This window comes from Panthera tigris, chromosome X (assembly GCF_018350195.1).
Source record: "Panthera tigris isolate Pti1 chromosome X, P.tigris_Pti1_mat1.1, whole genome shotgun sequence".
Lineage (NCBI taxonomy): Eukaryota > Metazoa > Chordata > Mammalia > Carnivora > Felidae > Panthera > Panthera tigris.
Genome location: NC_056677.1, coordinates 35,978,657 through 36,005,669, shown reverse-complemented (window position 1 = coordinate 36,005,669; position 27,013 = coordinate 35,978,657). Strand labels below are relative to the sequence as shown.

The following is a 27,013-nucleotide window of genomic DNA, read 5'->3' as shown; positions in this document are numbered from 1 at the left end:
AACTGAGCCAGCCAGGCACCCCACCCCCCGCCCCACCACCACCAAATATTTTGGATCCCTTAGCATTCACCATCACTTAGATTACTAGTCCATTTGACTTTTACCCAACATTCTTCCACCGTCTAAATGTCCTTCAAATCAAGTGCTTCCAAGATTCCCACCCATGTTGGGTTGAAGTACAAACTGATTTGCAATACAATGCAATACGTCCACGTAAGGACGTCCTAGATTTCCATTAGAGCAATCTTTTTTTTCACCTTCACCTTTTATTACAAATCCTTATGGCATCAGTCATTCTGTCTCCCAAGAGGCATCTCAAAATTAGCACTCGACAGCAAAACCAAAAAAATTACACCTTACAATTCTTCAGGCAAGAGCACAACTTTATTTTCACCTATAATAATAAACCACAATTGACAACAACAAAGGAGACTGTGCAGTTCAACTTTTTATTTTAATAAAATCAGAATATGCACAGCACATGCAGTGCTAGCATCTAAACTAATACAATAAGCAATTACTAAAGCTACAGTGACTTGAGGTTCAATCTTTACATTCAGCAAGTTTAAATCCATTCTTATGTGATTTTTGAAACCTTATTAACTGAAAACATTGCTTGCTGATAAAACTTGCTCAAATGCTATCGCTGAATGTACAAGTCACTGAATATGCCAATACAACAAAGATAACCACATGTTTGAGGATAGCAATGTGCCAGACATTCACTGAAAAAAAAAAAAAAATACACACAACTAAACAAAACTCACGCAACAAACATCTGAGAATCTGGACACTTCTTATCAGTGTTTTGAAGTGTTTCATTAATATCTTAAGACAAGTGTATCAAAACCTTGGCATGATTTAATTTCAAGTCGCCAATTTTGTTTTTACTAACATCAGAAAGTTATGGCTACACTGCCAATGCCGGGTCTGCTTAATTTGACTTAAGAGTTTAATATGACTTAACATTAAAAGCTCACACTACCCCGAAATATATAATTTCACGCATACGGTGACATTCAACATTCAAGTGCCAGTGTTTTTGTACTGTCTTTTGGTCAAGTTTCTTTAAACTTTCAAAGAATCACTTTTAGGCTTACAAAAATAAATATTTGTCAAAATGTTCAATAAATATTACATAAAACTAGCAGCAAAAAGTATCTAGAAATCTGTCGTGTGCAAATAGTTTTCTTCCCAACTATTATTCCCGTGGTCCCAAATAAATTTTAGAATCTAGTCCCATCCCCTTCCTAGACAAGCTGCGTTCAACAATCTCCAAGAGACAAAATAAGATTGGAAGTTTAAGGACACGCACACAAGACATATATATAAAATTCTCTGAATGTGCAATAAAAGAAGTACTTTGTAAAAAGTTATGGGCAAAATGTACAAGGGCCTAAACCTAGACTAATTGAAATAGCACCATAACAAATGACCTCAATACTGTCAAGTGCACCTACTTAATAAAAGTTTTAGAACAAGGCACAATACACTTGAAAATCTATTGCACTTTAGGAAATTTTTGCCGTCTTCCTATGCCACTGTAAAAAGATTGAGCGTTTTGATCACCGCATTCTGGCCACAAAATTAGCACAGAATTCAGAGTGGCAGAGGCATTTTAGTGGTGGACAATGCTCATCTTTGGCCAGATTTAGCATAAACAGACTATAAATACAATGGAAACCTATGCAACTAAAACTGACTACAACTGCACTGTATAGCAGAATTGACACCTTGTGCAGTTATGTACATATTTCCAACCTGTGTGATCTCAAAGATTTCAGTTTGTTACTCTTCTGGAGCCATTTTTACAAAGTCTATAGTAAGCCAGTTTAACATCTCAACGCAGCTTGAACAGAGTAATGTGAATCGGCATTTAAAATAAAGCCTGCTGCATTAATTCTTCCTGTTCATACCCTCTTGACCAAAAAACATCAACACTAGCATGCGTTATTAGACCAAAAATCACCCAGGGCCCCAATGAGGGCTGGTCATTGCTGTGGTCAGCCATTCTACCATTTCAATTTCATTTATGGCAGGCATTTAAAAAGTCTAAGTAGATGAATTCTCCTAAAAACCTATTTCAAGTTATCAGACCTTTAAACTTTCCCTGTAATAATATGCCCACATTTGGCTAGCTCATAATTAATGATCTGCCTAAACATTGAAAGAGGAATTGCTGTATTTACTTGCATTAACTTTGAAAACAGTGCTTTGAATGTATGCATGTATTCATACATCACCTCATCATGACTGGAATGGCTTGTTTAAAGACTATCAGGTTCTAAATACCTATCCAGGATAGAGTGAGCAAATCAGAACTTTAACTTAATACAGTTTGCCACATTAGAAACTAATTCCGTTAATATGCTTCAAGACGTTTGTTGTTTATTTTCCCCCAATCTGCAAGTATCAGAAAGCCCTAATGCAGGCTACCGCATAAGTTTTTTCCTTATAATATTTATGGATGAATCGATGATTCCTGTTAAGTTGTATCACACCTGTGTGCCAAGGTTTGATTTTAGCCCAAGTTCAGTAAATTTATTTTGTCAAAACAATTGATATCTTGAGCATTACTGAGCCAACAGGACATCAAAATAAAAAGTTGTCTAAAGTTAAAGGCACAGTACATTAACAAACAAATGATCCTCAGTCACAAAATTATAAATGCAGTTTGGGATGGGGGTTGGCGGGAGGGGAGTTAATCCAAACTACAGCAATGAAGTCTTCGAACCACCTTCTGAACAGGGCTGCTGATTGTTCCTTTCATCTTTTCATGTGACCTTGAGCTCCCTTAAAAAAAAAATTTCAGTGGAGAATCACAGCTGGTAATGTACTGCGAGTTCTTGAAGCTACACAAGGTATAGTCTGGCTAAGTTACATGTGGTTTCCATATTAGCTTGTTTGGCAGGGTGACCTGCTGTAAAGCAGGTTCAGTTACCCCACCAGTCAACCCCCTGGGAGTTATAATTTCCTCCGTATCCATCACTGTTGTAAAAGCCTCCGTAGCCACCTAATGAGAGATGTGAAAAAGAGAGAAATTAATTAAGTCATCCACTGTTAAATACAACCATTCCCCTCCTTAAGTACTTTGACATCAAATTATGAAAAGCAATCCATGGGGCCAAACTTCTCCAGTGTTTTTAACTATGCTTTGAAAAAAGAGGACTACAAGAAGAAGCCCTCCCCAAAGACAGGAGGTGAAAAATGAACATCACCTCCACCAAACCCTCTGCTGCTGCCGTGGCCGCCTCCTCCGCTGCGGCTGCTGCTGGCGCGGCTGCTGCTGAAGCTGGAACTGCTGGCCCCGCTGCTTTGTCGATAGTCTCGGGCACCGAAGCCTCCGCTGAATCTACTACTGCAACGACAGAATGTGCTGGTGGTTCGAAGGAAGAGGAGATCCCACCAGACAAGCCAGTTCTTGTTAAAACCTCCCGATGGTCAATTTCTGATTTTTCGATTCAAATGATTCCCCATCCAGCCCTGTTTTCCCTAATGCGATCTTAAAGACTGTAGCCCGTAAACGGCTGGCGTTAACTTTGTGACAACCCCTTCTAACACCCCTTCCCCAAATGATCCAGGCAACCGAAGAAAATAAAGCCTGTTCCACTAAGTACTTGAAAAGTTAACTTTGGACACAGCACCCACCCCATTCTTTATATGCCACCCGTATGCCTCACCTCTTAGACCGTCCACGACTGCTACCCTTGTAGTGGTGTTCGTAAGCCATGTTTTCTAACCAAGACGGCACTTCTTGTTTAGCTTCAACAAGAAGATCCAACAAATCCTTGGTAATATTTATGTTCCTCTCATTAAAGAATGAGGTGGCGAGGCCTAAACCAGTCCCAAAAAGTACGTAAATTAAAGTCTTCCATAAGAGCACAGTATTCTTACTTTCCTACATAGAATAGTAAGTAGAACACTGAAAAGACCACAAGTCACTTCTATTGCTAAGATAGATTTTAACAGCATTCCTTAGTAACAGAGTTCTCAAATTAAGATCCTGAAAAGTTCTTTGCTACATCCCACTGAAAAAACCACCAGACCATCAATCTGAACACTTACCAAGGTTTCCTACACGTCCTGTACGGCCAATGCGATGTACGTACTCCTCAATATCACTTGGCAAGTCAAAATTGATAACATGTTTCACATTTGAAATGTCCAGTCCTCTTGCTGCTACCTAGAAAATAACTTTTGTTACACATGGCACACTTGAAGCCAAAGTTGAACAGCGGCAACTTGAAAATACACTTGTATTATACATACGGCTGTAGCCACTAGAATTGGGCTTTTTCCTGAGCGGAACTGGTGAAGAGCCTCTTCTCGGTCTCTCTGAGATCGGTCTCCGTGGATGCTGGTACAAGCATACCCTTCATGGTACAAGAAATCCTCCAGAGAATCTGCACCCTTTTTGGTCTCCACAAACACTAATGTCAGCGAATCCTTGCCTAATTGTGAAAAATTACCAGATATTTGTCTTTAACAGGGACTTAGTTCTCTTAACATTTAGTCAACATCTAAACAGAGACAAATAAATATACTTTTAATGGGATGTTTTAAATGGGGAGGAAAAGCAATAAAGGTGATCCAAATGGATTCCCATTACCTGAGCCAGAGTGACACTAAAATTATTCGTAATTTTACCTGTTGCATTCAGAAGATCAAGCAAAAAGGACCGTTTGTCAGACTCTTCCACCCAAACAACTTTCTGTGTGATGTTCTCAGAGGTAGAGCCAACTCTTCCTACAGCCAAAAAGATATACTCATCCAAGAAATCACGAGCAAGCATCTGAAAAGAAAAAATTATCATCATCTACTGAGACCAACAAATTCCTCAGTAAATAAAACTTGCAGCATCACACAGTACCTGTATTTCCTTAGGGAAAGTAGCACTAAACATCATAGTGTGACGAACTCCCTTTGGAGGCATGGTATCTTGTTCAACTATTCTACGTATCTGAGGTTCAAACCCCATATCCAACATCCGATCAGCTTCATCTAACACCAAGTATCTGTCATAAAAATATTCAGTTTAGAATTTGAGAAGAAAAGATAGTTTTAGTACAGCTGTTTTCTATATACAATCATATATTCACTGATGGTTAAATTCCTCACACTGCAGATTTAACACACGTACACGAGACAAAGCACAGGACTTGTGCCACGAAACAAATCATTCACAAGCACACAGCAAAACTAGCTCTTACTACTTCTGACTCCGTCCCAGTCCAATCATTCTCAGCCTCTACTAAAAGGTCACCAATTTATCAACATTAAAACTACAATCAGCATCTCATAAAAGAGGGCTAAAATGAATCACTTCTGGATCTTAAAATTTAAACAATGCTGGTAAGTACTACAAAATGAATGGCCAGTAATTTAAAAAATATTACATTTTATGCATTTAAAAATGAACATACTTGCAGAAGTCCAATCCAATCTTTCCTCTTTCCATCATATCTACTAGACGTCCTGGAGTAGCTACTAACAAGTGGCATCCACGCTCTAAGTCTCGAATCTGCTGACCAATATCAGCACCACCATAAACCACGCAAGGTCGAACTCTAGATCGGTATGAAAACTACAAGCAAAGAAATTTTTACAATTTCAAGGCCAACACTTTTTCATAGTCCTAAAACAGTTCAATAGAATCAACGAGAAAGCTAAAAATCCCTGAAATGTGTACTTACTTTTCTAGCTTCCTCATAGATCTGTACTGCCAATTCTCTGGTTGGTGCTAATACCAAGGAGATTGGGTACTGTTTGCGACGCCCATACCTTCCATTTTCCTAAAAAATAATTTAAAAGTTCAACTCTTAACATCCTCTTTTAAAGGTCCATTACGACATAATTCCCTTCTGTAGTTTACAGATTACACTTGAAAACTGTTTTTCATTAAATAATTTGGAGTAAGTAGATATGCCATTTAGAAAGTTCTCAACAGCTATCTACAAAGTTCTACAATAATGGTACATTTCGGGGAGCCTGGCAGGTTCAGTCAGTACAGTGCACAGCTCTTGATTTCAGGGTAGTGAGGTTAAGCCCCAAGTTGGCCATAAAACTTACTTAAAAGTATAAATGTCCCACATAACAAATATTTACCTTCATGGCCCTCAAAGCTTCGCCTGGACCATCTGAATAAATCTGACTCAAGATGGGCAAAAGAAATGCTGCAGTTTTTCCAGACCCTGTTTAAGAGAAAGCATATTCAGAGAAGGACTGCTTATTATTTTTGAATAAATATTGGTAGAGGACGGTTTTTTAACTGCCCTATTACTAATTAGTGGTTTTACTTTATACCCCAATAAATTTTCTAAAAACTAACAGCTAAGTTAAAAATACCAAAAAATGACTTCTTTGACCCATCTGTAACAGAAGTCAGCAAACTAAGGTCCTATGTATCTTTGTAAATAAAGCTTTATTGGAATACAACCACGCCCAATAATTTACACGGGATCTACAGGTGCTTTCACACTATGACAGCAGAAACGAGTAGATTGGCAACAGAGACTACATGGCCCATAAAAACCAAAAATGTTTATTTTGCTTCCTTACAGAGAAAGTATACCAAACTCTGATCAATAACAATGTAGTGTTCACTTATTTGCGTTTGTAAAAAGAACAGAAATTTTCCCTCAAAAATGATGTCAATTTCAATTTGTAACACATATATACAGACATACTGTATATATTCTGGTGTACAAAGGATGAAATTTTCACTCTTCCATAAGGAAGCAAAGATACCAGATAATTATATTTATTTTTAATGGGGGGGGGGGGGGGCAGTTGCCACCCTCCTTCAAATTGGTCAAACTTACAGACACAGCAAAACTTGTGCTCAATTTAGAGGCTATAAACCATCCCCATTCCCAAAAGGTGGGAAGTGCTTCTTTACCATGAAGGTACCTTTCTTTCCCTTGGCCACATTCCTATGGATCACAGACTATTCTGATCTTACAATTCTTACTGATCTCACGATTTGGGAGTTCGAGCCCCACATCGAGCTCTGCACTGACAGTGAGGAGCCTGCTTAGGATTCTCTCTCTCCCTCTCTCTCCAACCCTCCCCTGTTCGTGTCCTCTCCTTCTCTAAATTAATAAATAAACTTAAAAAAAAAAAATGTTATAGTGCTAATTTCCCACCATTGCAATGACAATAATCTAACCCTGTTGCAACAGTTAACAGGCTGAGGGCTTTCTATAGGCCTCCCCAAGATGCCCTAATGGGAACACTAAAGATAACAAAATCCAAAGGTCTGTAGGACAAGAAATACCAGCCAACTACTCCATACCTGTATCAAAATATACCAATTAGGCTATGTCTAGGACTCAAACTTCCCCATGAAACTTAGATATCCCATGTGGTTTTTTTGGTACTAGTTGTACAAGGGTAATCCCAATTAAGTTATTCTTTAGAACTTTTTACTTTTATTAAGTAGACTTACCTGTTTGGGCACAAGCCATCAAGTCTCTTTTCTCTTTGATAATAGGAATAGCATGCTTTTGTACTGGAGTTGGGCGAGTATAACGAGTAAGCTCAATGTTTCCCATAATAATTTCTCCCATCTCAACATCACTGAACTGTCAAGAAATTCAATGGGGTTAAATTGCTAGAAATGCTATCCTGGAGCCATTTTTGTTTTACACTAATACAATAACAGGGAGGAAAAACCCTAACACCTGATTTGTACTTTATAGCTGCTTTAAATAAAACTACATTATATTTTGAAGAAAACCAGTCCTCCAGGCTTAATCTACACTGAAGAAGTCTGGGGTCCTCCTACATTTGATGCATTTTCTATTTCTAATTATTAGTAATGGTGACACTTAACATTCCACAAATCAATCAGGTTTTTAATGTAACTAAAGAATTATTCAAATAGGTATGATCTATATTTGCTTTTTGAAAGCCCACCTTATTTTGATGTGCTGTGAGAAGATTTACACTTCTTAAAAAGTCAAGCAAAAATACTTACACTTTCAATGTGTGGAGGACAGTTGTTGCCTGTTGCCTCAACTGGAATGTCATCATATTTCTCAAAGTTAATCCCAGTGTTTCCTCCAGAAAAGAGTTCCCTGAAATCAAGATTGGTTAAGTTTATTTGTTATATTAGCTAATGAGGCTTTATCACAATTAACATACGTTTCAAAAACTTACTGTTCCAAGCGTTCACTTGGTGGGAGTGGTTTTGACCAATCATCTTCATCTGATTTGTCACACCAGCGACTATTTCCACCACGTTCAAATTTGCCAAAGCCACTTCTGTCACCACGGCTGCCAATGCCGTCATAGTCACTCCGTCCACGATCATCAAACCTGAACAGCATAAGAAACTAATCAGAATCATTTAACCATTATCAGATTACTGTCACTACTCTAGAACCGTACCTGGAGAGAAGCTGAATGACTCATCACAGCTCACTTCTATTTGACAAATAAGGTCCTCTAATTAATCACATCAAATGTACCATTTACATAGCTTTACTTTCTAAAGGAAGTATCCTTGATTTCTATAAAATTATACAGCCTACACAGGCCTCATACACGCTGAAATTAAGAACCAAGTCTTAAATATTTGGTATCAGCACATAACTTGTACTTTCATTTAAAGTTCTCATCCAAATACATTTTAGTGGTAGGAAAAATAGCACTCCAAATATCAATTGTCCCAGTTACAACTAGGATGTCATTTAAAAGGACAATCAATTCACCTGTGTGACAGACTGTGGATAAAAGGTAGAAAATAATCCTTACCTGAATTAAGATGTTTTTAGTTTTAGGCCTGTTTGCGAAAAATCAGGACACACAGGACTAACCACAGCTATTAGGCGCATGAGGTCAGTTCACCACTTGTGTAATCAAAGATATAAGGTGTTTAAAATTGTCATAAAGAATACCCACAAAAATCTCAACCAAATTAGGCCATTCACTAAATAAACTTACTGCTTTAAATATAAATAAAGCTAGATTAATTACAAAAACAACTGATTTCATTATGTCCAGGGGCATGTTCTTATTCTCCTCTAATTTCTATGGAACAAATTCAACTTAGTTCTAAGACCTCTTACAGCTAAGAAAACACGATTACACAGATATAATGCTTATTAACACATCCAAATAGGGGGTCTGTTAAGGGGGGAAAAAAAGCATCATGCTTCATAGTAAGAGTACAAGAACAAGCATTTACCAAAATAAAGACCAATTCCTAAATTTCATATACACAAGGTGAAAAGATCAATAAAAATCACATACCTTCCCCTTGATCCACTTCCACGATCACTAAAGAAACTAGACTTCCCTCGTGAATCGCTACGAGATCCAAAACTGCTGTATGCATCCTTATCTTTACTAGAACTCCACCCTGAACTGTCTTTATCGTAGAACCCTTCAATAAAAAAAAGCAAACCCATTTTATTGTATTAAATAGAAATTTGCAATACCTAGGTTTCTGAATTTGAAGCCCTCCACTAATTTTATCTTATCTCTGTGAACTAAAAGGACAATGGAAATATTCCTATCATGGTACTAGAAGAGAACCAAGATTTAGAGCTGGTTTACAATGGCACACAGAATTTTTTAGATTTTCTCCACTGGAAAATACTGTGCACTAAACCAAGCAACTTAACAGTCTAAAAATGTTCTAAATGAATACCACCTCTAAAAAGGTCAATAGCTTTGCCTATAAACAATGATTATGGTATAATTATATGACCACCACAATTAAATCCATTCGTTTTATAGGCATGAACAAGTTTACTGGGAAACAGTTATTGTTTCAGTGTTTCTCAGAGGTGATATTTAAGACATTCCTAAAGGTGTCAGATTACCTGATTTAATACATTATTTTCCAATTTCAATAGTAAAAAGTAGTACAATGCTCCATTCGCATGAAATACAGACAAGAATCAGGAATACGAGGAAAATCTTCATCCCTACACTGTTAGTGTGGACAGATTCCTAGGGTACAAACTATAAACATTCAGTAAGAGGGAATGAGAAAGGTGTAAATTAGCCCAAGAGGTAGAGGGTTTAAAGACGAATAAATTAAACAGATTAAACGTTTAAAAGTTAAGTTACTTTCCTTCAGCCTTAAGCCTCTACCATTAGCTGCCAGCCAGGTGATCAACACCTCAGCAAGCAATAGAGTCGAATTAGATTTCTAACAGCCCTTTCAGTTCTGAAAGGTCTGTGATACTGCCCCTTCCCTTTGATCTGTCACTGCAATGAAGAGGGAAAAGCACTAAATATACATGGGGGCCAGTTTCAGCTAGAACACTAGAATGAGAACCCATGACAATAAAGACAAACTCTGCAGGTAACTAAGAAAAATGATATGATAGTTACGAAATTATAATACAGATTTTATATACATGTATTGCCAGGGACAGTGAAGCTAATATATATAGACTGCATATGCACATGGAGGAATGATAGCAAATCACATGCTCCTGTGGACTTCTGCACCCTTCCAATTCTGCCTTCTTTATCTTCCTTCTTCTTGACCTTTAAATAGTTTTCCAAACCTTCACTTTTCCTCCAAATCTCAGATCACCTATTTCACAGAATATACAGCACCCAAACAATTGTCCCATAATGAGGTATCCACTAGTTATCACATTACAAACACAACCAGAAAAGACCAGGCGTTGTGATACATTTTAGACAAAACTTTTCAAATGAAGCACTTAAGGGCAAGGAGATGAAACCAGAGAATCACTCCCAACTTACTGGGAGCATGCCCAATGCTATAATCTGTTACCTAATCTGCAATAACACATCTTTCTTTTGACAGCTCTGCAAAACAGAAATAACTGGGTTATTACTGTGCAGTTTGGTTTACACAGTAGGACACCCACTCACCTTTTTCAAATTGAAATCATGATATCAATGATTACAGATTACAAAGTACAACACTAGTAAACTGTACAAAACCATGCCCTTGGCCAGAGGAATCTGACATAGGAAATAGAGAATTTTCCACTGTGTGACTTTAGAGGAGTTTTTTCAGAGTAAGTCCTAATAATTTGAACCAATTCTGACAGAGGCACAGGAGAGCACAATGTTCACAGACTTCTCAAAGTGCCTCATTTTTCCCTAGGCTCTGACTTCTAAACAACAAGAATTAGGTCTACCAAGTTGCTCAAAAGACTTACCTTTAGTAGCTTCTCTGTTCCTTAAGTGAGGAGGAATATAGCGTCCTTCTAAAAGAAAGAATATAAAATTAAATGCCAAAACTTAAAGCTTTTTACCAAAATTTGCACTATTAAAAAAACGGTCCTGGGGGCACCTGAGTGGCTCAGTTGGTTATGTATCCAACTCTTGGTTTCCGCTGAGGTCATGACCTCACGGTTCATGGGTACAAGCCTTGTGTCGGGCTCTGCACTCATGGTGCAGAGCCTGTTTGGGATTGTCTCTCTCTCTCTGCCCCTCCCCTCCTCACACTTTCTCTAAATAAAGAAATAAAGCTTTTTTAAAAAATGTAAAAAAAGGTCCTAGAAAAAAAATTTAATATCTAGCCTACCAGTCTGACTTACTTGGAAATGGGGGAGGGGGATGAGTCTACTTTTATTTTAAATGGGTTATTGCCTTTTAAGAACTTTAAAAGGGGAGGGGAGGAGGAAAAAAGTTTGGTAAATAAAAATTTGACTTGGAACCTAATCATTGAAATCCACAAATATAACTTGCTACTAGTGGTTAATACAACACAATTTTTTTAAAGGCCTGCTACTATTTGAGAACTGTCAGCAATAGTTACAAGGAAAGTATAACTGTAACAACCTAAAACTGCTATGTAATAAATCCTGCAATTAGCCACTAAGAGGCTTTTTTGTTTCTAACCTGGTAAGTTGCGATGAGGAAATGATTTCAAGGAATTGAGAGTTTTAATTTGGGGCTTGCCAGAGTCTACAGTCAACTGCTGTTGCTTACAGAAGTCTGCAGGCAAGAAATACAGCCTAGATAATGGATGAGAAGCAAAAGCAAATAATGTATATCCACCAAGTAAAAGAAAGTCAACCTGCTTTATTACTAATAAATCTGCAATTTAACTGTCTCTTCCACTTTTGGGTTGAACTAAATATTAAAGATCTCTATTAGGATGATCAACTCGTAACAGATCTTTAGCATGACAAAGTCAAATCTAAAAAATACCAAGCAACTTTGTGCCCAAAGAGGCCTTTCTTCCCTAAAAATGAGGTCACATCCTTTACCACGTAACACAATGAAAAAACGCTTTCAGACCCTACAGCCTGTACCCATTTGCCCCCTCCCTCTTTTTTTGGTGGGAGTTAATAGGAAGAGATCGATCCTGAAGGGACCCAAAGCAGGTCTACTGCCAAATAATAAATCCCTACACCTTAATACTAATCTCTAACAAGTTTCAAACAAAACAAAACAACTCTCTGAAAAAATAAAATGAAATAAAACTTTTATATCTAACTTCTTTCCCAGACAATGATACAATTCAGCATTTAAAATCCTAACCACCACTTCAAGATCCGGTATAGCTTTGTTCTATCAGTAAGTCTCATGTTCCTCACAGGAAAGGGTTAGCTATAGCTGATGAACAAGAATGTTCCCTTTATTGGGGCTCAGTCAGTTAAGCGTCCAACTCCGGCTCGGGAGTTGAGCCCCACATCCGGCTCTGTGCTGACAGTGAGGAGCCTGCTAGGGATTGATTCTAGCTCTCTCTCTGCCCCTCCCCCACTTGTGCTTTTCTCTCTCAAAATAAACTTAAAAAAAAAAAAAAAGAATGTTTCTTTTATTGAATTTAATTCTGGTAGATTCACTCTAATAGGGATAAACACATGCCCACTACCTCTAAGCGGGGTCAAGATTCATAATGGACATAATCAAATTCTTCCAAAGGTAATGTGTGTTGTATCAAGTTCTTTTTAATGATTATTTTTATTCAGAAAATGAGTCCCTTTTATTATTACCCAAAGGCCACAATGCTTTAAGAGTGATCACTAAGTACACTACATAATTTTACTTAACACTGACTACATAGTAACTCTACACAGTAAAAACTGGAAGGGAAACTCTTAAGCTTTAAAATAAGTCCAATGGAACATTAAGTTATTAAAGCTCTAATATTCAAGTAATCCATAAAATGATTTACTTACTGCTTGCTGTACTTCCTCCACTCTGATTATCTGAAGAGTTCAGGTCTAGGCCAGCAAACTAGGAGAAGAGAGTTAAATGGTTAGCTGCCCGTGTGCTGAAATATTATGAAGAGAAAACTAGTCCTTCTCTGTAGCATTGACTAGCACTAGTTGCCCTGCCTGCTTCATGGAGCTGATGTGAAACTCTTAATAAGAGTGTTAACGAAGAATGCGTTTTGAAAACTGTAAAATTCTAAGCAAACAGAAAATAGCACAAACTGCTTATACTATGGAAAGCAGCACACTAACATGCTGGTGTTATCCAGTAGAAACTGGGTCAAAATTTAAGTGATTCAATTCAAAGTGAATTTTCCCTGTAACATTTTCTAAAGTAAAAGCTCCAAGAAATTAAAATTATTTTAAAATGTCAAATAGGAAAACGATTTATTTTTACTCCCATCATATTTGATAAATGTTCCTAATACCACCAACTTTCTACTTGGAATTACTTTGAACCTATAGAGCACACCTGAAAAACAGAACAAAATTTTAATTGACCATTTCTTAGTTTTTTATCCCTAAGTATTGCACAAGTATTTTTAATTAGGGTAGCACTCTGATGAACAACTCTGTGGGGGCACCTGGATGGTCATGATCTCAAGGTTCAAGCCCTGTATCGGACTGTGCACTGGGACAGTGCCGAGTTGGCTTGGGATTCTTTCTCCCCCTCTCTGCCCCTCCCACACTCTCTCTCAAAATAAACAAACAAACTTAAAAAAAAAAAAAAAAAAAAAAAACCTCTGTGAAGTAGGTACCACCTATTTATTCTCCCATTTTTAAGATTGAGATTAAGCTCAGAAGACTTTGGACATAAATGGCACAACTGGCATTGAATGCTTTTAAACAGTAGGACACATTTCACTGTCTTTAATCTCGATTTCTACTCACCCCCTTACACTAGAAGCTCAAAGCCTCAACATTCCACAAAAAGCCCTGCTATGTTCATCACATTCTGTAGTGACCAGGAAGTACTTGCAAGCAATATCCGGGGGAAAAACCACACCTGTCAAAAAACTTTTAAGAAAGCCACAAAAGACATCACACAGTACTGATGCCACCTGTTTGCAAAAGTAGTATAAATCTTCTGTTAAAAGCTCAAAATTGATACTGTCAAATTGTAAGCACCATCAATGGAGTCACTGAAAATTGGAAGGAGATGCTAAATCTTAATAAAAAAAAGAAAGTAAGTACAAGACTTTTAGGCACCTCGCTTCCAAAATTTGCATTAGCAAAAACACGGCCATGCTTTCTGTTATTCAAGAGACTGATACTTTAAAGCACAAGAGGAACAAAAACTCTTTTTGCACTTGTTACAGTGTAAGTTTTGTTATTAATTTTACACTTGGCAACATGAACCATAAAGCAGGATACTGTAAACTGTTAGGAATACATTGTTGCAATTTTGTTTTCAATTTGCTTGCTGCTGAATTCTAACGAGTCTACATACTTTTTGAATTATATCACAAATTTAAATAAGACTCATTCCTGCCTATAATCTTTTTAAATTGGCACCACCTATATACAAAATGTTAAAAATGGGGATAGCCTGTGCTGTTGACAACAGATTTTCTATGTGCTTCATTCAACATATGACGTATCAGCAATTTGAAGGATTTAATACAATTCATTAATGGAAGAAAAAAACGCTCCATTTATTGACAAGGAACAAGAAACACATCGTTAAATCTGCAAAAATATATTACACACGACTACGTTAAAAATCCATCAATTTGTGTCACTAAACTTCGTTTCAGGATTGTTCTGGAGTTTGGGGTAAGCAAAAGTTTACTTAAAGGTCTCCAAACATCCCACCGAAAAGCTTATCTGTAGCATGGTGCCTCTACTGCAGAAGGATCCAGACTTCCTGCCACCGAAGCCCATCCTCCGTTAATCTACCCCCAAACCCTTAGAAGAGGGGATTCCGGTTAAGATGACAGACCCAGAGCTCTAACCTATTTCACAATCTCACTCCACAGGCAGCAACAAGTCAACAACAAAACTGTTTATTTCCCCCAAGCTACATTCCGGGTATTTTTCCTGCGGCCGATTCCTGGATCAAACGTCACTAACACGGGAACAGTCATACAACCCGTGGTACCACCCAAAACAACGCGCGGCCCTCGGCTAAAGCGCCACTCACTATGTGGAGCAAGTAAGGAAAAGGGGCCACTCCAGGTCTCTAACCTCCCGGATGTCTCCCCGCCGCGTCCAATCTCTATCTAGAGCCCAGCGCTACCGCGCACGCAGAGACCCACTCCCCCCCCCCTTCCCCCCACTCCTCCCCGAATCTTCTGCGTCACAAAACTTTCCACTCCGGAAACGCGGCCTCAGCGGCCGCGGCACCCAGCGTGCGATGGCCCCTGCGGAAACCGGGCTCGAGCAAAAAGGCCTGCGGAAGGAAGCCCGGGAGGAACAAGATGTCCATTCCATCCTTCTTTCCAGGCCCACGCCGGCCCGGGACCCGCTCTCTCCCGCTAGTGGGCCGCAGCGCCGCCCAGCCACCCAGCCCCACACAAAGAAGGCCGCCGCCATTACCCCCAGAGAAGGCCACCCCCCGCGCCGCCCCCTTCCACATTCCAGGGCTGCGTCCCTCCTGCTCACACGGGCGCACACACACACCGCTGCTGCCGCGCGCGGACACACGCGCACGCACACACACACACGAACGCCGCAGGGTCTCTGGGACAGGAATCCACGCTGCGAGCGCAAAGAGAATCGAAAGCCCTCGAGGCCAAAAGGGTCCCCATTCGCGCACTGCCGCGCCACTCACCTCCCCCTCACCACCCATGGGTCACAAACCAGTCTAGGTTCGCGCGTGCGCGTCTCCGCGAGAGCGCGCGCACCCCCTCCCCCTCCGCCCGCCTGCGCACGCACACACAAAAGCCGCCATTGTGCTCGGCCCGGGGACAATACCGCGGGCCAAGCCGGGGCCCCGGCCCGAGCGATAGCCATAACCAGCATTCCTACCACCTCCCCGTTCCTCCATAGCCCCAAATCACTGACACTGGCCAGCCCGAAGTATGCAGGAGATGGGAACTAAGCGTGCCAGTTAACGCTGCGCCATAAGCCAAGTTAGGTCCAGCAACCACCCCGGTAGGCTCCTTGCACCTCACCTGCTGGTCCAGCCCGAGCGCATTTTCCACCGCCACATGACTCATCCCTGAAGAGTACCGAGAACTCGGAGTCTTCCGCTGCTAAGCGAGTGTGTTTGGTTCACCGCGATGGCCCTCTCACGGGAGAACTGCGGCTCTGGAACGCACGGCGCGGCCACCGATCTAATATACCCACTCGAAGGGCTCCTACGTCAGCACGTAAGACGTAGCCCCTCCCTCTCACACCCGAACCCCTCCTGCTGCTGTGACTTCTGCCTAGCTACTGCGCGTTCGTTTAGTCCAAACCTCGCGTGATTTCCTCAGCAGTCCCGTCCCTGGCTCTTCGTCCTACCTTGGAGCTCAGAGCGCCAAATGCTGCCCTAGTTCGCCTGAGCTTCAGTTCTCCTGTCCTCCGCTAATACCCTAGACTAAGTCTTTGAGTTCTTGAGATCTCGCGATAACTCGTCGTGTCCCCTTTTGCGCCTGCTAGGAGGTCTTAAGATTTAACCTAGGTTTCTTTCCCTTTTATCTCCTTATGCCCCTAGTTTTTGCTGTTCCTTTCAACTGCGCACTCGCTCATTTCTCTCAGTCCTTGGACTTGGAGATGTCGGGAGATTTCTCCGAAGTAGTCAGCCCTCGTTCTTCCATGGGCGGCCTCCTTGAAATCGGGAGTTAGGCGAAAAAAAGCCCGAAGCCGGGAGGACGGCGGGTCACGTGGCCGCAGGTGTCGCTCTCGGTGGCCATTTTGTGGAGCAAACCTTGGCCTGAATTGAGTGCACGGAGTGCGGGGGGAGGAGGGGGGAGAGAGGACCTAAGGGGAAAGAGGGGCAAAGGAGGAGGGAAGAAGCGGAAAAGGGGGAGGAGGAGGAGGAAGGAGGGCGGAATGGTGACCGGAGCTGTGGTCGGGATCTGGGGGACCTGTGCTGGTGGCGGGACACTTAACTGCGCGGTTGCCTAGGCAGCAGGGGCGCCGCCTAAGAACGCAATAGCCCCTTCTGATCCACCCTCCCGACGCGAGCGCGCTCCTCGCGCTCCACCCCCCCCCCCCACCCGCGGTGAGGAAACAATGAGACAATCAAGCGCTGAACTTGAGCCGTCGCTAGCGTACCCTCTCGGGACCCCGAGTCCCCGGCCGTCCGTGGGAACAACGGCTACATTAACCCCTTAGTTTCCTCCCGCGGGGCGTTCAGCGGCTCAGGGCCAGTGGCCTCCAGTGCGCTGCTTCCCCCAAAGCTAGGGGACCCTGAGGCTTGCAAACGGCTTTCCTAGGGAGTGGGCACTGTCTGTGGCTGGGTTCAGTCAAGGCCTGCGGGAGGAAATGCTAAGGCGTTATCGGCTTGGGGTGGGGATGACCCTCAGGCCACTGCGGTGGATGAGGAATGGGAGGAAATGGGTTTCTGCCGTAGGAGGAACCCCTTCTTTAGCCCCCTCCGAAGCAAGCCACCCCTAGTCTTGCTTGAGTGCCACAGGCCCTTAAATAGAAGAAAATGTCTTGACTAGTAGATCCCTGGCTTTAAGTGAGAAGCCGCGTATACGTGGTTCTTTTAAACGCTGTTCCCCTCTCTTCTAACCCTCGGACTGACAAATAATACGTGGTTTTTTCACCATCCCTCAAAGGGTCTTCTGCCAGAATTCAAATAGCTCGGGCTCGTCACATACATTACCACATAACTTCTCTCCCTTTCCAATTTTTAAAGTTGAAACTGAAATTCTGACGAGATCGGGAGATAATATTAACACTTGTGTCCTGAGGCCAGTTGCTTAACTGCTTTGGGTCTCCGTTTCCTCATCTATATAAGGAGTTAGCTGGACTACATAACCCTGTAAAAGACTCAGTTCCTTTTTATGTCTACTGTTTGTTACCGCCCCCCCTTAACCGTGCCGAAATAACAAATCTTATCTAATATAACCTAAACCTAACAACACACAATTTCAAAAAACGTTATCTCACTGTAGAACAGAAACAAAACGATGGTAAACAATGCTCCCTCACAAGGACACTAACGTGATAGACACCTGCCCAGCATAGTCACAAATGCAAACTGAAAGTGTTTTCGCAACTCAAGTACCAGGAGCAGCGTTGCGGTTGGTGCCCTGCTTTTCCAAAATGATGAACTCTGTTTGAAACAAAACAATACAATCTTTTCTCCATTGTTACGGTATTTACAATACTAGAGAATTCGGGGTGTATCGAAAACTGAGCAAAAATATTTTTGTTTATATGTAAAATAGTGTTCCAGGCTTTAAATCATGATGAACTAGTTTTTCACTTTCGATTCTTTGCAGTAGGGGACTGACCAGCATTGTAGAACAACTAGCATGCCTGGTCCCTGACTCTAACTGCCAGTAGCCATGCTAGTCATGGTGACAACCAAAAATGCAGATTTCCACAATGCCCCCTTGAGAACCATTAAGCTTAGTGATCACTAAGTCCCCTTTTGGCCCTGAAATTCGTGAATTCTCACGGAGAATTAGGTGTTTCTGTTTGGTTTGGCTTCAGCTTCCTTTTCATATAGACCAGGGTAAACGGATTCAAAAGGTAATGGTTCTGACAGTTCAAACTGCATCTAGCAACAATGGGATGTACTGATATCCCTGGTCCTGGACTTTCTTTTACTTTTCAGTACAGCCAACATACAGGGTACTGCCATGGGAATACTTAGAAAGAATTAAAATATACAGCAGTTTCCTATTTTCAGTTAACCCCTGCTCATAGGCATACTCAGTTCAAACCACCAGGGTGTTTTGTTAATCGATATGTTATCACTGGAATATCAAATTGGAAAGGAAGCAGGGAAACATACAAAGCTTTGTCTCCAAACACATTCACTCTGAAAAAGAATGATGTGCGCACTTGAGGTAGCTAAATGAGCCAACTTTCATAGCACTCCAAAGGACTTTTCCACTAAGCAGTCATTTGCATATCTTCTCCACCCAGCCGTCATTTGCAAATTTCATTTGAAGTGACCTAAAAAGGGTTAGGAAAAGCTGAAACCAGGGAAACTTTTTTTGCATTCTCACTTCCTTACACTCCCAGACAATGTTAAGTTGATGGCCCATAATTGAGGCAAATATACGATTTGCACCACGCCCACCCCCCAATCCTTTGAGGCAGGTGAGCAGACAAAAGCCTAGAAACTGCGGATCCTGGAACCAGCAGTTCAGATTCCTGCTCTACTGCTTACAAACTGTGTGACTGGGGGCACTTACTTGACATCTCAGTACCTCAGTTTCCTTGTCTATCAAGTTAGAAGAAAAATAGTTTCTGTCTCGCAGCACCTGGACGGCTTAGCCGGAACAGCGTGCAACTCTTGATCTTGGGGTCATGGGTTTGAGCCCATGATTACTAAAATAAATAAATAAATAAATAAACTAAAAAAATCGTTTCTGTCTCAAAAGGTAGTTGGAATTCAAGGGCTAGTGCCTGAAAGTGCTTTGCAAGGAGTAAGAGATTAGTACGTGATAGATACATGTACATATACACTTGTCTTCCTCCCGATTGTCTCAAACCACCGGCCCCCCCACCCCAGCACACACCCAGCAGAGTGAGTTGCTCTGGCACAGGACTCCCGAAGCACCCACTGCTCAAGCCACTGTTACATTCACCGTGTTGTACTGCGGTTGTGTGTGAGCCCACGGAGGAGAGGGCACTTGTCACACCCCAGGACAGCCCAATAGTGATGATGAGTAAATAGTGCAAATGCCCGCCTTGGGCAAGTTAAGGGGTCTAAAACCATTATTTTGCTTCCGCAAATGGTTTTAAGTAAATTTCATCACTATTCTGTGAGACTGAGATAAACCGAAATCACATTGTCGTGATGCACATAATGTGCCCAAGTAATTTAAAACCTTGCAGAAAAATAATCAGACTATTATGCAGCTTGAAGAAAAGCAGTAGGAAAAGGGATTCTAAGAGATAGAAACCTCAGAGCCTTTAGTGAACCTCATGATTACCAGTCATTTTCCTGCAAGGTCCAGAGGAAAGGTCTCCTGGGTCTAACTGACCCATACTCCCTTTAGTGTAGAATAAAGTTCAAGGAGGGCGGAACTCCCTTGTAATCAGAAGGATAATTACAGGTGTGGAGGTAAAAGCAATGCCCACTGAGTCTCCTTTTATGTTTTAAAGTGTAATAGCCTTTTTGAGTTTTTGTTTCGGGCTCCCAATAAAGCAGATCAGCTTCCAAAGCCAGGTAGTTTACAGTACAGTTAACCATTGAACTGCGCGGTCTATTTATTCTTTTTTTTTTTTTTTTTTACAATACCGTAAATGTATTTTCTTTTCCTTGTGATTTTTTTTTTAAAGTAAGCTCTACGGCCAACATGGGGCTTGACCTCACAACCCCGAGATCAGGAGTCGCATGCTCTACCGACTGAGCCAGCCAGACGCCCCTTCCTTATGATTTTCTTAATAACATTTTCTTTTCTCTAACTTACTTTATTGTAAAAATACAATATGTCGTACATATAACATATAAAATGTGTTAATCAACTGTTTATGCTATCAGAAAGGCTTCTGGTCAACAGTAAGCTATTAGTAGTTAAGTTTTGGGGGAGTCCGGAGTTACACAGGGATTTTCAACTGGTCGGGGTCAACTGTGATTAGGAAAATGTTACTGTGAAGGCTGATAAAAGTTCTAAAGGGAAAAGAGGAGTGTTAGTCTTTGAGATATTGCTGTACACCCTTATTCTCTAAGGGTGAGAGCCGATACATTCAAAACTGGGCATGTGTCAGACAATTATTTATCCCCAGATAGCAAATCTGGCCTGGAATCCGCTTTCCTCCCACAAAGATGTTAAGATGAAAAACAAAATTATATCGGAGGGATTCTTCTCTACCACTAACATTGCTAAAAATATTTTCAAACAGAAAAATCCAGTGTACCTCTGCCTTCATTCATGTAAAGCGACTAGGCGATACAAGGGATAAATAGGGAAGTCGTGGGTAGAGGCTCTGAACCAGAGGGAACAAGGGCAGTGAGACTGCCTTGCCTTGAGAGAGAAGGGGGGGACCCTGGGAAATACAACGAAAAGGGCCACATGCCTTCAAGATTCCATGCTGCATCTTAGGTGATGGCATTTTTAGCAGTTTCTCTCTCTCGAGCGCGGGTGATGCAGAACTTGGCCATAATCTCACAGCGGTCCTGTGTTGGACTTATACACTCTGTGTTTCGTAACATGAATTAATTCTTTTCCCTACACCTTCCTACTTGGCGATTATTGCTGTCGTTATCTTACAGACCTTGGTTGCTACTAGGTTTAATCATTTTTAAAGGTTTTTAGACCTTTTCAACTTTTGAATTTTTATTTCTTTAAAGACCTCTGGTTATGACTGTCAACGATATTGTGATTTAGAATAAAAAATAGATATTTGGTCTTCGACCCCCATTCCTGGCACAGAGCTCCTAAAACCCTTGGAATTTCCTGTGAGGAGAGTGAGCGATAAAGGGCTTTTGTTATGTTAACGAGGTGACATCTGGAAAGTGCCAAAGGAAGGGGGCTGGTTGGCGGCTCGGACGTTTCAGTCCCACCCCACTGACGTGAGAGGGGGTGGGGAGCTGGAGGTTAAATTCAATCCCCAATGGCCAGTGATGTAATCGTGCCTACTTCATAAACCTGCATAAACACCCAAGAAGACTGGTTTGGAGAGCCCGGTTTGTGAGCATATGGAGATGTGGGGGGATTGGAGGGCCTGGAAAGGGCATGGAGCTCCCTGCCCTTTCTCCCCTACCTTGCCCTATGTGTTTCTTCCATCTGGCTGTTCCGAGTTATCCTTTGATAATAAACCAGTGACCTATTAAGTGACATATTTCTCTGAGTTCTGTGAGTCGCTCTAGCAAATTAATCACACCGAAGGTGGGGGTTGTTGGAACCTCCAATCTATAGCTGATTAGTCAGAAGCACAGGTGATAATCTGGATTTATGGCATCCGAACTGGGGGAAGGGGGCAATCTTGTAGGACTGTGGGATCTGACGCTGTCTTCCAGGTAGATAGTGTCAGAAAGGATCTGAATGTAGGGCTCCCAGCTGTGTCACGGGATTCTTTGATGGTGTAAAAAAAAAAATACACATTGTAATTGGAGTCAGAATCCTACTGTCCAACCCACTGTACTCTATTAATGCAGAATTGTGTGCTTAGGCAGAACCCCGGACCCTTTTCTGCGAAGTTTTCCTTCATGTTGGCCATCCTAAGGTTATGAACCAAAAAGCAGGAAAGATTCGTCATGGAAATTCAGTTTAATTACAGTCTGTGAGTGTCACCACCCACACAGGGCAGATGAGCCCTCCTGGAATGTGGAGACCAGCAGGGAAAGTGCTTTGCAACTCTTTTCCTTTTTCTGGGAAGATGGGGCTGCATTTTCAACGGTCTGTTTTTCTGTGCCTGTTTAGAAGCATTGTTCTAAATTCTTCACATGTGTGGTTAGCTCATCGAATCCTCACAGCAGCCCTAGAAGGGAGGTACGTGCCCCCAACCCAGGATACAGACGGAGGGCCCAAGGACACGCTGTCATTCACAGGCGGGGTGGGGGGCGGGGGGTGGGGAATGGGTGGACACCGCTGGGGATCAAGCCACGCCCATGAAGCCAAGGCCCCTCCTACACTTCAAACTCCGCAAGGTCTAAACAGGATTCCCCATTACCTCCCAAACAACTTGTGCCTCTGGTGTTTATCTCAGATAGTAGAATCATCATTTCTCCCACGCAGACTTAAAACCCCAGTGATATTTTGGACTCCATTTCTCTTCTGAGCGTACCTGCTGTCCATAAACAGACCCTTCCTCCTTCCCACCTTATGCCTCTCAAACTGGTCTCCTTGTCTCATTGCCTAGTTCAGGCTTTTATTTACTTTTACATCAGTAGTGAGCAATTTCTCGCGCGCGCGCGTGTCAGTTTAAAAACAATATACACGTTTATAAGAATTCTCCCTGATAGTTCAAGCTTTGCTCAAGCCTGCTCTTGATTATCCCAGAAACTTCCTCACTGCCCTTCCTGCCTCACTCTTTCCCCTCTGCCCAACCCTTTATACAGGTCAAGATTTTCTTCTTTTTTTTTTTTTAAGTTTTTAAATGTTTATTTATTTTTGAAAGAAAAAGAGCACACGCAAGTGGGGGAGGGGAAGAAAAAGACAGAGCACACGCAAGTGGGGGAGGGGAAGAGAGAGCAGGACAGAGGAACTGAAGCGGGCTCTGTGTTGAGAGCAGAGAGCCCGACGCAGGGCTCAAACTCACAATTCGCGAGATGATGGCCTGAGCCCAAGTCAGACACTTAACCGACAGAGCCACCCTGGCGCCCCGGCCCAAGGTTTTCTTAAAACAGTCCTACTGTGCCACTTCCCTGTTCAAAACACTTTGACATCTCCCCCCAGCTGACTGCATTCAAGGTCTGATCCCATTTTCTCCTGTCCCCCACCATTCCCCCACCCCTCTTGTCCACCTTGCCCCCTGTCACCACCCCCAGCACTATCGTGCTTTACGCTCCTCCACTGCACCGCTCATTATTCTTTGAACATACTCAGCACTAACCCTGCCTCTGATCCTTTGTTCACAGTGTTCCCTCCTCACAAAATCTACCCTGCAGATTTCAGACTGGCCAGCCCCACAGTCATGTGAGCCCATGTCTTAAAATCTAGTGGTTCTATTTCTCTGGAGAACCCTGACCAACATACTTTCTGCCTGCTTTGTGCTCTTACACCCTTTTCCCATTCCCAATGTTGTCTGTCTTCCGTAATATGCGATTGTACACAGCTCGCATTCAGCAAAGGCTAAGACAGTCTCTTCTCATCTGTGGATCTCCAAGGAGCCTATCGCAGCTTAAAGGTCCTGCCCTACCCAGAAAAGAAATGCCCTGGAGCAGAGGCAGAAGAACTAGGGAAAGGGAGGTCTTGAATTGTGTCAAAGGAGAGAAAGCCAACCCGGAAAGCAAACACACATACCAGGGATTATGAACTCAGATGCCTTGGGGCCAGATGGGTCATGTGGATGAAGGAAGTGCTGAACTGGAGGAGTGACCCGATCCATTATGTCCCTACAGGAATGCAGGTTTTTCAGGAGAAGCTGAATGGGGGTGCCTGGGTGGTTCAGGCAATTAAGCGTCTGACTCTTGGTTTCAGCTCAGGTCATGATTTTACAGCTTTGTGAGTTCGAACCCTGCAATCGGGCTCTGTGCTAATGGCACAGAACTTGCTCGGGATGCTCTCTCTCCCTCTCTCTCTCTGTCCCTCCCCTACTTGCACTGTCTCTGTCTCTCTCAAAATAAATAAATAAACTTACAAAAAAAAAAAAAAGAAGCTGGATATCCAGGTTTTTACGTGAAATGTCCTGATTTTTTAACTGCTGACAGCTCATTCCTATTGTTTCTAGCCACTGAGTGTGGCTAGAAAGCTTCAGGACCATTGGTACTCTTCTAGTTTGTTAAGCTAGGTTGATGGGTACATGAGGGTTTGCTTTTCCTGTATTCGTGCCCCACAGATATATTGTAAATATCCTTTTATCCATATTCCAAATTGAAACTGTAAACCTTTTGTGTGAATTCAATTTTGCAGCCGCTTCTCATTCCCATCCTCTACTGTATGTTACTTTTGCAAAACTTGCAGAGGAAGGTTTGCAGCTACACACCTTCCCTTGAATAATAATTAGATTAGTTAAGTGTTACTTTGTGCTGAAAATAGAAAAAGGCAGCAATGCCATTTCTTCCACAAGAATTATTCTATGAAAAGAAACATGTTGCATCTCACCAGCTGCCGCCCACTCTTTCCTCTCTGGAATGTGTTGGAATCTATCAGACATTACCTTTCATACAACTTGATCTTGAATAGAATAATATTAATTATTCTGCACAAACCAAACTATGACTTCCAACATACACCTCTTCCTCTCCGTGATTTTGATGGAAGTCTATATGTGTGTGTAATAGGGCACAGCTGACGCTCAGTGTCTAAGAGAGATCTACATTCTGGCACCATGGAAATAGAGCTGTCTTTGGTTCCAAAACGGTTCAGCCTCTATTTTGAATGAAGCAACCATGACTCACTTGCAGTCTGGAAGAAGTTACTTTACCGTTCTGTGTTTCAGTCTCCTCATTGATAAAATAAGGGTAATGAGAGCCATCCCCTAAGTATCACAAATGGGTAACAGGACATTATTTTATCTGGGTGGAGGAAGAAAACCACAGAGGGGGGAAATATCAAGTCAAATCATTCGTTTAGTCATTCAGAAGATGTTTATTGGAAAAAGAAAAAAAAAAGATGTTTATTCAACACCATGCTAAGGGCCAGGCATGGGGGGGGGGGGTGGGACAAATCAGTTTAAAACATGGCCTCTGCCAGAGCACCTAGGTGGCTCCATTGGTTAAGTGTTTGGCTCAGGTCATGATCTCATGGTTTGTGAGATCGATCCCCACATCAGGCTCCATGCTGACAGCGCAGAGCCTGTTTGGGATTCTCCCTCTTCCTCTCTCTCTGCCATTTCACTGCTCATTCTGTCTCTCTCTCTCTCAAAAATAAATAAAGTTAAAAAAAAAATGGCCTCTGCCCTCACAGAACTGGGAGACAAGACATACACACAGAAGGATCATTAATCCAATATGAGGCAATATGTAGTAAATCTAGACTATGAGAGTGTGAGCTCCTCTACTGCAGGGCCCGTGTTCTGTTCCATCTTAGTAAATGTGGAGTAAATGCATGAGTGGTACCAAAAGTGCAGTAGCTCTTCTAAGGAGGAAGATATGGTGGGCTAGAAAGTTCTGGAAGCCTTTAAATTTGGAACTTGAGCCAAACCTGGAGACACGGATAAGATTCAGATAATCAGAGAGGAAGGGAAACGTGGTTTCTGGCGGTGGGAATGAGGGAGAAGACACCTAGTATGTGGGTATATGGGGCCTAGGGAGTAGGAATGGCCAAGGAGCTTTTGGAAGCAGTGAGTTTGGGAAATGGTGGCTGGAAAGGCTGGTTCATTTATTCACTCAGGAAAACCCACAACGCAGAGATACAGTGGTGGATAAGCAAGGCACCAGTCCTGGATGTCATGGGGCTGCCCATCTGTTGACCATGGTGTTTAAATGTGTGTTTAGAAAAATAGCAGGAGATTAAATGGTAGGTTGAAAAGGTCGATTGGGACAGATTATGGAGAATAAAGCATTTGGGCTTTATTTGTAAGCATTGAGCAGCAACTAAAGATTTCTTTTTTTTTTTTTATTAAAAAATTTTTTTTAATGTTTACTTATTTTTGAAACAGAGAGAGACAGAGCATGAACGGGGGAGGGTCAGAGAGAGGGAGACACAGAATCTGAAACAGGCTCCAGGCTCTGAGCTGTCAGCACAGAGCCCGACGCGGGGCTCGAACTCACGGACCGTGAGATTATGACCTGAGCCGAGGTCGGATGCTCAATCGACTGAGCCACCCAGGCGCCCCATAAAGATTTCTTAGCAGGGGAGTGACAAGAGGAAATGCCTCTCCACGATTTTGATGGAAGTCTGTCCTTGTTGCTGTCTTAGCTTGGACTACTATATTAGAATACCGGATACCTTATAAACAACAGGCATTTATTTCTCACAGTGTTGGGAGGCTGGAAAGCCAAGAACAAGATGCTGGCAGATTTGGTGTCTAGTGAGAGCCCACTTTCTGGTTCCTAGATGACACCTTCTTGCTCTGTCCTCACATGGTGGAAGGGGCAAGACTGTTATCTGGGCCTCTTTTATAAGGGCACTAATCCTACTCATGAGAGTGCCACCCTTAGGACCTAGTCACCTCCTCCAAATACC

At 42.0% G+C, this 27,013-nt stretch overlaps 1 protein-coding gene and 1 pseudogene across 4 annotated transcripts; both read right to left on the bottom strand.

Annotated features, from left to right (window-relative positions):
- Positions 1–430: 430 nt before the first annotated feature.
- On the bottom strand, positions 431–17,184 carry DDX3X (DEAD-box helicase 3 X-linked). 4 transcript variants are annotated; one of them, XM_042974043.1, is made up of 17 exons: positions 16,280–17,184; positions 13,128–13,185; positions 11,157–11,204; positions 9,256–9,388; positions 8,161–8,319; positions 7,979–8,078; positions 7,448–7,583; positions 6,106–6,191; positions 5,694–5,792; positions 5,424–5,584; positions 4,871–5,015; positions 4,648–4,792; positions 4,270–4,451; positions 4,066–4,183; positions 3,681–3,834; positions 3,219–3,376; positions 431–3,013 (listed from the first exon to the last, which is right to left on the bottom strand). In XM_042974043.1, the coding sequence occupies exons 1-17, from the start codon at positions 16,322–16,324 to the stop codon at positions 2,934–2,936; spliced, it is 2,007 nt and encodes a 668-aa protein (XP_042829977.1). In that variant the 5' UTR covers positions 16,325–17,184; the 3' UTR covers positions 431–2,933. The 4 variants fall into 4 exon arrangements, with proteins under 4 accessions (XP_042829977.1, XP_007099363.2, XP_042829978.1 ...); XM_007099301.3 differs by having other exon boundaries at positions 3,219–3,358; XM_042974044.1 differs by having other exon boundaries at positions 3,219–3,355.
- Positions 16,931–27,013, bottom strand: part of LOC102964244 — a 58,890-nt pseudogene continuing 48,807 nt past the window's right edge.

Excerpts from the sequence above, each read along its gene's own strand:
- DDX3X (XM_042974043.1), bottom strand. The coding sequence starts at position 16,324 with ATGAGTCATGTGGCGGTGGAAAATGCGCTCGGGCTGGACCAGCAG. Across the intron at positions 13,186-16,279 it reads CGCTCGGGCTGGACCAGCAG|TTTGCTGGCCTAGACCTGAA; the intron begins GTGAGGTGCAAG and ends CTCTTCTCCTAG. Across the intron at positions 5,016-5,423 it reads ATTGGATTGGACTTCTGCAA|ATACTTGGTGTTAGATGAAG; the intron begins GTATGTTCATTT and ends TTTTTATGACAG.